Source organism: Alligator mississippiensis, chromosome 5 (genome assembly GCF_030867095.1).
Source record: "Alligator mississippiensis isolate rAllMis1 chromosome 5, rAllMis1, whole genome shotgun sequence".
NCBI classification, from domain to species: Eukaryota; Metazoa; Chordata; order Crocodylia; family Alligatoridae; genus Alligator; species Alligator mississippiensis.
Genome location: NC_081828.1, coordinates 92,607,023 through 92,619,361, shown reverse-complemented (window position 1 = coordinate 92,619,361; position 12,339 = coordinate 92,607,023). Strand labels below are relative to the sequence as shown.

The following is a 12,339-nucleotide window of genomic DNA, read 5'->3' as shown; positions in this document are numbered from 1 at the left end:
GAGAGGCAGGGGTTGAGCCGTGGCCGCGCTGGGTGGGTAGCAGTGGCACTGGGAGTCAGACTATGGCAAAAGTTTAGGTGGCTGCAACCTCCTTAGTAGCCCCCCCCCCCCCCCCCCCCCAGCGCTGCTACAACCCACCCAGAGCCCAGCCTCCACCAAGAAGAACCCAGCACAGCCCCAACTGCAGCCTGCAACTGCAGCCTGTTTGTCCGGCCCCACCCCATGCAGATCCGGGGTCACCCGCCCTCCCAGGGTGCACGCAGTGGCATGAGCTGCCCTCCCCCCCCCCCGAGAACTGTGGTTCTGTCCTGCACCCACCCCACCCTGGCTAGGCAGCGCCTGCCTCTGCCCCTTCCCTCCCTCACTGCAGGGGGTGTTGATCCCCACTCCACATCCCTTCCCTCCCTGCTCTCCTTCCACCCCAACAGACTTACCAGCTGCACGCTGCTAGGCTCTGCTCCTCGCTGTCTGTGTGCTGCGCTGAGGCTGTGCGCATGCACGGGCATTTATCAGCCAAATTATTGGCCGCTTCAGTCCCATTTCCAATACAGCCAATTTTCTTTATATTGGTACCGATTTGATATCGGACCGATGTATCAGTGCACCTCTAATATCATACTGAGCATTTTACAAAGAAGGGGAAATTCTAAAATGAAGATTAAATCATCTGAAATGTATTTCTAGGATTTTTATACTAAAAATAACAAACCTACATGTTCAAGGTGGTTATGTTGATATATATGAGATTAAGTGCATCTCTAATATATATACAAATTATAGATTAAATATATAGATATGAATAGCAGTAACACTTTCTCTTCAAATGATTGCTTTCACAGGACCATAAAGTAAGATCTACTTGCCTATCCATGTGGCTTTGGAATCAACATGATGAGTAGAAAAATAAGTTTGAGATGTACAGCTACTGTTTGGAAGGCATTTTCCAAAAAAACTGACCCTCCTTGATGAAAGTTGTCTATCTGCATGCCTGGGATTCTAACATTCTGGGATCATGACTGACACAATTGATAACTTTTAAACTAGGAACTGAGAGCTGCAAATTGCAAGAGTCTCACAATTTTAAGGTTATGAGACCTGGTTTTAATATATGGACGAAGGAAAACCTTACAAACAAAGATATATTTTGGAATAGCAGACAACAAGAGTATGGACAGAAAGGTAAAAGAAAGTAGTACTGATGACATTTACAGGCGGGCAGGGGTTACAGTTGGTGGAAGGATGGCCTATGCTGAATCCGGTTACAATTTTAATGGGTCACAGAGAGATGGAATTGGCTGTATGTATGGTATTGGTACTTTTATTACTAAGGTAACAAAATGGAAAGACTAGAGTTACTAGTGAGGGACATAAAGTGGAATATTATAGTAATAACAAAAAAAAGAGAACAACAATCAGGACTGGAACTTTCAGGGGAAGAGAAAGAAAGATTGAAGTGATGGGGTAATGTACATCATGACAGAAGGTTTGCATTGGATCAGAAGGAATTGGTTTACTTTGGGTCAAAAAGTTCTATTCTTGTAATGGCAAGGAATCTAAGGGCACTTTTACACATGTAAGTGCTGGAGCGCCGGGTGCTTTTAAAAGCACCTGGTGCTGCAATGCTTACAGTTGTATAATGCAGTGAAATGTGCATCAGCACTGAGAAAATGGCAGCAAATGACTTTTGAACTAAAACACATAGAAGGTGCTTTAGTTCAAAAGCATACCGCCACCATTTTCTGCATGCTGACATGCATTTCACTACTTATACAACTGCATATGGCGCAGCACAGTTCACATTAGCTCATGTGCAGAGAAGACTTGATTAATCGAATCTGCTCTGAAGTGGCAGATCTCCAGCGCGTCATGTGACAAAATCATGTGTGTATAAAGGCCCTAAAAGGGGATGCTTAAATGCAGAACTTTTGGGCTGCAAGAAAGTTACCAATAGGGGTCCTCATAGACTTTCTTTTCTTTTTTCACTGATTTTATTAAATATCTTCACTAATAACCTCAGCACAAAAAATGCTTATAAAATACTGTGATAACACAAAGTTAGTAGGTGGCATCAATATACAGGAGAATCGAATACCATTCAGGAAGAACTTGATCACCCTGAGACTAGACAGAAACTAAATAAAATTTAATAGCATTTAAGGACTAAGAAAAAGAATTTCTGCTATAAGCTAAGTACACATCATAAGCTCGTTGGCTGGAAATGATAAAGTAAAGGAAACTTGAGTATATTAGTTGACTGCAGAATAACTGTGGGGCCACTTCTGTGATGTGTTGTGAAAACAAGCAACTGTGATACAAGAACATGCCAGGTGAGAATTTCAGCAGCAACAGAGAAGTATTAATGTGTTTGCAGAAAGCACAAGTAAGAACTCATCTTGAATATAATGTACACATCTGGTCATTCCTGTTTAAAAACCATGAATTTAAACCAGAACACACATAGCAAAAGACTACCAAGACGAACAGGGGATAGAGAGCCTATCTTATGAAAGTCAACTGAAAGAGCCTGAATTGTTTACCTCAGCAAAACTGAGGCTGAATGGAGATATGACTGTTCTCTAGAAATATACTGGATGGGTAAATACCACAGACAGAAAACTGGTATTTTAACTAAAAGACAAGGCTGTCACAAAAACAAATGGGTATAAACTATAGACACAAATAATTGAGACGATTAAGTTAAAAAGTAAAAGGTTTTTCACTATCAAAGGTGGAAGGTTCTGGACCACATTTATAATACGCAGAGCAGGAGCAAAAAAGCTGTTTCCTAGTGCATTCAGTCACCTTGAGAGGTCTCTTTCTGTCTTATATCCTACAGAATGTATAGTTTGAGAAACGTACACACTATTGAATAGTGATCTACTAAACAAAAAGCTTCCATAGCTGCATGACCAAGTATGCAAGTCCTACAATGATATTTTAATCTCATTGCTCAAATTCCCGAACAATGTACAACCGTTTAAAGAAGTCTACATTGTTCACGAACTTGGGAAATGAAGCTAAAAAAAATCTATAGATTTGAGCACTTTTCCAGAAGGATGTCCAGGGACGTCAAACATTGTGATCATAGAATGAGAACCCACTTAAAAATAACAGCTATGAGTGGGAGGAAGTATAAGAATGTGTTGGGATGTGTGGTGGGAGAGGTCGCTGAACAGGAGGACAAATTTCTGAAAGGAATCCAGGGACAGAGAGAATAAGCCTCATCTTTATTTAATATCATATGGTTATAGTATGACTGAGATAAATGGGGCTGTTGCATATTGATACTATGGTCATGTAATAGTTCTGCCTGCCACAGCAAGAAAAAGGAGGAAGTTAAATTAAAAGAAAATGTTAAACTTCACCCACCCACCCAAAAGAAGTGGAATAAGAGGAAGGAGCTGATGTGAGGTTTTGGTTCTGGGAAGGAATCCATTTTCAAATCTGTGAGTAGAGAAAAAACAGGGACTGACGTATAAAGGTAAGAAGGAAAAATGTTGCCAGCACTTTAGAAAAAACTAATATTTCTGTTCACAGTTGCATACCTATCATAGGAGATTAGAAAATAGTATTTGCTTAAGGAAATTTGTTGAGCTGATGGGAATGAAAATCTGTGGTGAACTCAGAATCCAAGTTTCAGGTATCTTTAATTTACCTAGAGTGTTTTCCTCAAAAAATTCTAATGTGTAAAACTACTAATTTATTCTAAGAAAAAAAGCTGGTGTTTTACATTTTAATTTTCATACTATCTTTTAGCATCTTAGCTGAGAAGGCTTGTCTGGAACAACTGTATTTATGGTAGCTGGCCTCTGCATAGGATAAAGGAGGTGAGTTCATGATAAAACTAGAAACTTTTATATTATAAAGCTTCCTAAGAAAAGATGTACTCCCTACAGTGATTTTAATGTAATTTTCCTTGAGATTATGTAAATAGATATATCTAAGTCTTCCAAATGTTTCACTACATACCACTAAAAGAAATTATCCTGCACAGTACAAATTCTTTTTCATAATCAGAGCACATGGAAAATCGAAGCTTCAAATATGCTGCAGTCTGCAACTTTTGTTTTATTATACTGCCTACTTTTATTCTCCTACATTTTCTTTTTTAAAGCACTTTAAGTGTCTAGATAGCTTTTGGGATGGAATCCATTGTTCTTTTCTCCCAGGGCACTTTTACATGTGCTCTGAGGGTGGGGGGCAGGGGCCGGGGCATGCTTTAATTAAAGTGGCTCCAAGAAAGCATCACAGCATCTCGTGTATCAGCATCCCCACGCTTCAAAATGGCAGCAGGGACACTTGAACTAAAGTTCATTTGACCAGTTTTAATTCAAATGCCTCTGCCACTAGTTTGTAGTGTGGGGATGCTGATACACGAGATGCAGAGGCATCTCAATTAATCAGACCTACTCCAATGCGTTGTAATTATAGTGCGCCGGAGCAGCCTCCGTGCTCATGTACAGGGAGCCCCAATTTCCAGCTCTGCAGAAAACTTCATCTATTGAAAAAGACTTACTTGGCTATCTTCTGTTCCTCTTCATGCTTCTATATTCTAACACTTTAGTAAGTTAGCAGCCACAATGCTGAGTTGAGATCATTTGACTTTTATCACAATTATAAAAAATGAACTCTCTTTCCAGGGAGTCAGAAGTAGCTTTTAAAAACAATAATCCAAATTTTGGTCACTTCACTTGTGTAAGTAATTTCACTGTCAAATCCATGACTTGCATAAGAAAAGTGAAAAGGATTTGTCCAACTCTTTCCATGCCAGTATATTCCAGAATAGCTCCTTTCTTGTTCATATTCTATTTGTATCTTGCCAGTAGTTTTTGTATATGTAGGAGGTCACTGGCGTGCCGTGTCGCCTGGAACCGAGTCATCTCCCTATAAATGGTAGTGTTTCATCTTTCAAAAAATCCCTGCCACCCTTTGACGTTACAGGAGATAGATGCTGAAACACCACTGGGGAAACAAAGCATTAGTTAGGGACTCATGGCATTGGCTGGTCTTCACAGGGCTCCACCATCCCCATACCCTGCCCTAACCACTCCAGATATTCCAGGCACGTTGGTACTGGCCTCTGATGTTGGTACTCCAGTCTTGGTCTTAAGTACCACTGACAGGAATCTCCCTCCTCTTTAAGTTGCTTGCTCCATTCTTCCCTGCACAGGGCCCAAGCCAGCCACCCTTGCTTCCAGTCCTACCCTTACGTTCAGGGTCAGGACGGACTCACTCTCTCTTGGGGAGTAATCTCATTGGTGTCTTTGCTTTCTTCAAGGTTTCCACAGTGGTTAACTCCACATCCCAGGGCAGGACTCACCAGCTAAGCAGTTTCCTCCGTTCCTGCATTGCCTCTCCCCTGCTGAGCAGCCTCTTCGCTGGATCCCTCCAGGTAAATTGAGGAATAGGGGTTTTCCTTTGAGCTCCGGGTCGGTCCTGTATTCCAGTCTCCCCTGCATTCTCTCTCTTCTCTTCTTTTCTTTTCTTTTCTCCTGCTGCCCCCAGAATGCCTTCTCAGCATCCCTTAAATTTCCCTCTTCCCCAGCTGGGTCTGCCATGGCAGCCTCCCATTTGCTTCTTGCCTGACCCAGCTGTTTTCTCTCTCCTCCTCTAACAGGGTTTTTTTCTCCTTTTGTCCACGTCATTCTCCTTTTCCCGGGCTCAAGCCCCTAGCAGCTGGGTTTGCCACAGCAGCCTTTGACCTGCTGCGGCCCCAGCTGGTACCTTTAATTGCTCAGAGTGCAGCATTTCTCCCACCCGGGCTTGCCATGATTTTCCCTGCCTCTCCGGGTAAGTCATTGTTCCCGTGACAAGGTGTTTCAGTCACCCTGTCACAATATACATTCACCCTCTATGCTAGAAGGCATGTGGGGGTTTCTGCATTTGAGTTTTCCAGCCTGTATTTTTCTCCTAATTTCTCTTGTATAGTTTTTAAATAATCCCCATAAATATTTCTTCAATTTTTGCACTATTTTTGCTGTCTTCTTCCAATGGCCTTTACACATGGACTTCATAAAACATCAGTTTCCCCAGAAAACCTCACTGTAATCACAGAAAATTAGGGTTGGAAGGGACCTCAGGAGGTCATCTAGTCCAGGTCTCTGTTTAAAGCAGGACCATGCCCAACTAATGATCAATACTAGTGATAAAGATAGTGATAAAGATATTCTGTTTCTACAATGCCTTACATTCTGAAGCATCACAAAGTGCTTCATAAATTTAACATGCAATATGCAAGCCATACATCAAAATCATTTCCTCCACAACTTACATTTCAGCTACCAGTGGGGTGAAGTAGGCAACTCTGAAGTGCTTAGTGACACTACATGCTATTTGAAACAGTGAAATGTGTGTGAAATAATTCAACTGAAGTAGAAATTCCACTAAGCCATATGTAATTACTAACTTGTAATCAGACTGGGACATAACATTAGTATTTCTGCATTTATAAAGGTGCATTTTAATATAAAAAATCAGACAGTCTATATTCTTAATATAAAAAAATCAGACCCATTTCATTTGTCTCATCTGAGGCGGCACCTCCAACCAGTAGTGTAACTAAAGGTGGGCAGGAGGGACATCTGCCCCAGGCATCAAGTTAGTAGGAGCACTGGAATTGCCCCCAACTGCCGTGAAGTCCCTCCAAAACCGCTCCTGGCTGCCGCTGTTGTAAGAGCAACAGCCAACGTGGGCAGAGCAAGCATGGTGGTAGCAGCAGCTCAGCCAGGACTGCATAGGAATGCCAGCATAGGTAAGGCTGGTGCACCTCCCGCGCCCTTGCTCTTGGAATCACATGCCAACACACCCCTGCCCTTACTCTCCGACAGAATTTGCCCTGGGTACCAACTCTATTATGCCACTGCCTCCAGCAGCACAGTGAAGTCTTAACCCTTTGCTGGATCACAGCTTCTGTGCTAACTCAAAATAAAGAGTGCCATCTAAGGGCCTAACTCAAATCCCAATTACTTTAATTTGGATCACATCTTAAATGACAAATTTTATTCTTGAGAACACAAAGATGCTTCTTACAAAGCTACCAAAAAAACCAACCCAGTTCAACTTTGGTTACCTGGAAAAACATAACAGGTTCCCAGGGCAAAGTGATACAATTAACTATTCTGTTAACATTCAATTATGCATGAGGCTCAATTAAATAAAAGTAATCTTGAGTTGCTGAGCAATCTGTATGATTTGTAAATTCACTACATACCACAACAATCAGGACAATCTAGATGTATCAGAGAGTTCATTCCAAATCCTGGGCGGCAGTGATTAACCCATACAATGTGTAGAGTGCCTTCAATGTAGTATATTTCAGGCAATGGATTAGCACGTTTTCCCAGCACTTCCACTTGTTCTTTAAAAAATTTCTCTATAAGATCTTTTGCCTAAATTTAAAAAAACAGATATTTTCTAAAATCAACCATTCAAAAAATTAAAGCAAGCTGTTTTTGATCTCTTTGTATCATTCGAGAGGCATGGGTTATAACATACAGGATTTAAGAGATGGGTTATTACTGTTATTGATTATTGCTTTCTAATGGACTATAGCTAGCTAGCCAGTCTAACATTCATGTATTTAGTGTTAAATATAAAATGGCATAACTCTATTTAAATTCAAAACAAAGTTTTCCTCCATTCAATGTGGGGGAAAAAGCCTTTCTTCTTGTATTTGAATGAAAGGTAGGAGCAGACAGCTGCTGTTATTCCAGCCCCAACTTGGGCTTGGGGTCAGAGGCACAGCCCAGCCCCCCCCCCTACACACACACAGCCTCTGCTCCCCCAACTTGCCTCTTCTGTCAGCTTTGCCCTACCACTTATTCTCAGTTGCAGCTTCAGGTCTGGCTGCAGCCTGGGGCATGGAGCACACAGTTGCTCTGGCACAGGGCATAAAGGGGAGGGGAGGGTGCAGGAGTGGAGGTACCAGGCAGCACTGGCGTTGGGGGCAAGGAGAAAAGAGGAATGTGTAGGCAGTGAGGTGGCAGGGGGCAAGAGGCAAGGGTCAGGCTTTTCAACTCCCCTGCCACCTGCTTCCCTGCCACTGTTTTCCCTGCTGCAGCGCTGCACAGAGAAATAATTAGATTCTATACAGAGAAAATTGTAATAAATGTATATATTTTCCATGTAAAGAATCTAATTATTGGGGAGCTTTCTTAAATATGAAGTTGTCTTGGATTTGGGTACTTACGGTAATATGAATTAACATTTTTTGAAAACATCACAGCTATAATAATTGCATGATAATTTTTCCTTTTCAGAGATCAATTGGGGTGCTGTGAGATCCTTTTAAGGATACCACTGGGTAAGAGGAGGGATGATCCCTTGTCCCTGCTCAGCCCCTATGCAAGAAGGTAAGTGCTCACTTCTCCCCACCTGGACCCTGGGCAAGGAGGTAAGTGCTCCCATTTCCCTGCCTGGCTCCTGTGCAGAGGTAGAACTTGCTCCTTCCCTTCACCCTACCTGGCCTCTGTGTGAGAAGAGAAGCACTGTAATAAATTAGTTTTGAAATGGGTTTAATAAACTCATTTATATAGATAGAATAATTGTGCACCAAAACAATATGGACATTGGGGAATAAAGATTTCAAAGTTGAGTGCTCGTTAGTTGGCTAATACCAACTGAAGGTAGCTTTTATAACTTGAATTTGAATGCGTGTATGAATTAGGCCTGTTTTTAAATATGTAAATAAATCTTTTTTTCCAAATACCTCTACTTTATTCGCTGCATAGAATGAATGATGCTTAATTAGCAACTATTCAGTATTTTGTTTGGTCAATATGAATTGTTCAATATGTAATTCTATGCTTTATTTACTATGAATAGTTCAAGTCCTCTTATGAAGACATAATTATTAATTTCTCCAGTCAATTGTCTGTGGCTCTTAGGTGCTTTTTTGTTCTTCTAGGCTGGCACAGCAGCAATCTATATGCAGAGAAGCTGTAAGAGGCTGAAGGATTCTCAATGCATGCAGAAGCTCAAAGATTTTCAACTGCTTTATTTTATAGAAAGGTACAAAAAGGGCAGGTACAAAAAGAGATTTTTCAGTTGCCTATCAGCTAGAAAATCTGATCTACATCACCAGGTATATATGTCTAATTGATCCTTCCTGCTGCATACATATGTGTTTAACTTCAGCAGAATGTTCTTGCTATACCTGCAAGAGCCATCCAGTAGCCAGACTTTGAGATGATGGGAGTACAGATCTGGGTATAGTGCTGTGCTTGGGTCGGCTGGTTCAGGGGCCAGGTCCCTTTGGTCCTGGATAAGCCAGTTCAGGACCAAAAACAAAGACACTGGTCCCCTCATGGACACTAGGCAGAAGGTATTAGAACTAAACTGAGGCACATGGGGGCCAGTTGGACCATGCAGACCAAGTCCTGTTTCACCCTGTAAAGCACCTGCAAAAATCAGAGGCATGCTGGGAATGCACATAAGAGACTTTCTGACCATGGAATCAGAATGTCTGACAGAAAGCCATAACTGAGACCTTGATCAATATGATCAGCATTTCTTATTTTCCTCAGTCACAAAGGTGCACTGCAGAGGCACATTTAATGGCAGATGCACCAGTGTGGCAGGGGAATTGCTTCCCTGCACAGTTTCTCACCACTTTGAGAAAAAATTTGGTGGTGGTATTAACAATCAAGATTGATATAACACCTTTGTCTGCAAAAGAGGAGGAACCTGTAAGCTCTCTGTTCCACTATCAGCTACAACAATCTGATGCAGAGGTTTGTCACATCCCGCTTCCAGAGAGTCCTGTGTCTGCAAGTCAGTGACATGTGCTTCCTAGTCTAACAGAGAGAAGGCATCCATCACAATTGTTGTAGATTAATGAGAGGGGAGGAGGAAGATTCTGCTGCGCATATCTGGACCTTGCTGCCAGAGATGGGAGCAGGACAGCATGCTGTAGGGAAGCATCAGTCTCACGTTCAGAGATTGTCTCCCTAGGAAGCAGAGAGCTTGGATCCAGGTCTGCTTGCCCTCTGAGGTAAAATCTGACATGCACTCTGACTTTATCCCAGATCCAAACTACAGTGCTTGAATTTAATTTCTCGGAACTATGGCAGGAGATGTTAGAAGAGGAACAGACATGCTTCGTGTCTTAGAGTACACAGAAGAAAATGAGTTCATGACTGCATAACTGAAGCTCCACCAACCAAATGTGAAATTCCGTACTGGAAGGGACCTACTTAATTCACAGTTTTGCAGATTTCGCAGAAACCATGAAATCCAGGATTGTCTGCAAAATCTGCAAAACCAACAACAAAAAAGACATTAAATATAAAATGCTGGCTCCCCAGTGGGAGTCAGCGGTCTTCGCCGCCAGGAGGGGAAGGCAGAGGCTGGAGGGATGGCACAAATGGCAGCAGACAAGATGGTGGCTGCCTTCTCATCCCTCCTCCCCACCAATCAGCCCAGAGTGGCAGGGCTGCATGAAGGGTAGCCAGCAACAAAGATGGCAACTGCCCCCTCATCTCTCCTCCAATCAGTGCAGAGGGGCAGGGCTGCCAGGAAATGACTGCAGAATTAGAACTTAATGCTGTGATCAACCTGCAAAAATTGGTAAGTTCCCCCGCGATATAGGCAGACCCCTACATATTGGGTTTAATGCTTTGAAGTATAGTTAAAAGATAAGTGCCAGAGATCTGAAAATAAGAAAAGTTATGCTATTTCAAAATACAGTGATTTTTCAGATTTCTGTTTTCCCCATTTACTTTCAACTCTCTTCCTGAAACTCTAAGATGGGCTGAGTATCTCCAGAAATACTATCTAAAAATACACCCTTCTCATCTGAATGGAAGATTCAACTCCTGGATGCACAATAATAAAAAAGGGAAACAGAACAGAAAAGTAAGACATTTTTAGAATGTGTCCTCCTAGCAAATACATATCTTTTCCCCAAGTATTTCTTGGGCATTTGGTTTGAACAAAAGTCTAAAAGGGGGGAGTAGGCAGTGGGGGAGAGAGGAATTGGAGACACTCATCCAGTAAAAATTGGTATAGCTTCATTGCTCAAAGGGCATTAAACAATCTGAATGATTAAATAGTCTCAATCCTGTTTCATTTGTTTGGTTTCTCTGATGTTGATAATCCTACCAGCTCTCTAGCAATCCCCAAAATCTTTCACGAAAAATAGAGGAACTTGAAATTCTTATGCAAACAGCAAAAAACTTTGCATGTTATAATGGGAAAAAGTACATCAACATATTTTTCTCATATATTTTTCATAATGTTCCTTTAACTTAAAGTCAATGACTCAATCTTAATAAAGTGCTTGTCTTCAAGATCAATTTCACCAAAAACCAAAAAATATTTCTGAAAAATAGTTCAATGTTATATTGTTCTAAAACTATTACAGTCTCTTATGTCCTTTATCTAAATGAGACATTAAAATCAAATAAAGCATATTTAATCTTTTTAGTCTCACTAGGACTTTTTAACTTCATAGTAAACCATGCATCAGCATCATGGTCATTTTTGAGTGATGGAAAAACATGCCTTATTTAAAAATAATAGGTTAATAAAGCACTTCATAATCAAAATTCTTTTGACTGTTTTGTTGCTTTTTAAGCTCAATAATTTACTTGTGTAATTTGTCTCATCACCTGAAATCAAAGAGCACTTTTACATGTACCCTGATGCATTCTTATTAGAACGATTAATTGAGTCTGCTGAAGTGTTCTAATCAGAACACACCAACATGTTGCAGTGTCTCATGTATTCAGCATCCCTGCATTTCAAAATACCGGGGGGGGGGGGGGGGGGGGGCACTTTAACCAAAGCCTGTTGGTTAAAAAGCTTTAGTTAAAGTGCCCCCACTGCCAATTTGAAATGCAAGATGCTAAATATACGAGGTGCTGTGGGCATTTTAATTAGAGCAGCTACCAAGCACCACAGAGCATATGTACAGATGCCTAAAGGTCTCAAAACAGACCTATGGTATGATTCTTTCCTCTCCACTTGGCCAAATTAAATAAAAGAATTTTAGCAGATGATAAAATATCATGCCTAGCCCTAGCTGTACATACATTAACATGTTTTGTGTAAGTATATTCATTATTTAGAACAAGTTATTTGTAAAAGAAAAAAATAAATGAATAATTTTTACTTTTTTTTTTGCCTTATTTACAGTACCTTGTTTAATCTTTTAGTTTTATCACAAGTGTTTTTTTGACAGCGATTCTTTGGTTTGTTTTCTTCGAAGGAAGAAACTGTAACAAAACATGGTTTTATTTAGCAGAATAAAGACAACAAAATCAACATAAAATATCCCAGAAACATTAACTTCTAGGCTAGGGACAGACATTACACATAAACCAGTTTAAGTGATCAGAA

At 41.0% G+C, this 12,339-nt stretch overlaps 1 protein-coding gene across 1 annotated transcript in view; it reads right to left on the bottom strand.

Moving 5' to 3' along the window:
• The window catches only part of ZPBP (zona pellucida binding protein), a 59,050-nt gene that overhangs the window by 4,832 nt on the left and 41,879 nt on the right, over positions 1–12,339 (bottom strand). The window contains exons 8-9 of the mRNA XM_059728593.1: positions 12,139–12,215; positions 7,211–7,388 (exon numbers count right to left, since the gene is read on the bottom strand). Of these exons, the coding sequence (XP_059584576.1) occupies positions 7,211–7,388; positions 12,139–12,215 (255 nt within the window). The remainder of the gene's footprint in view (positions 1–7,210; positions 7,389–12,138; positions 12,216–12,339) is intronic.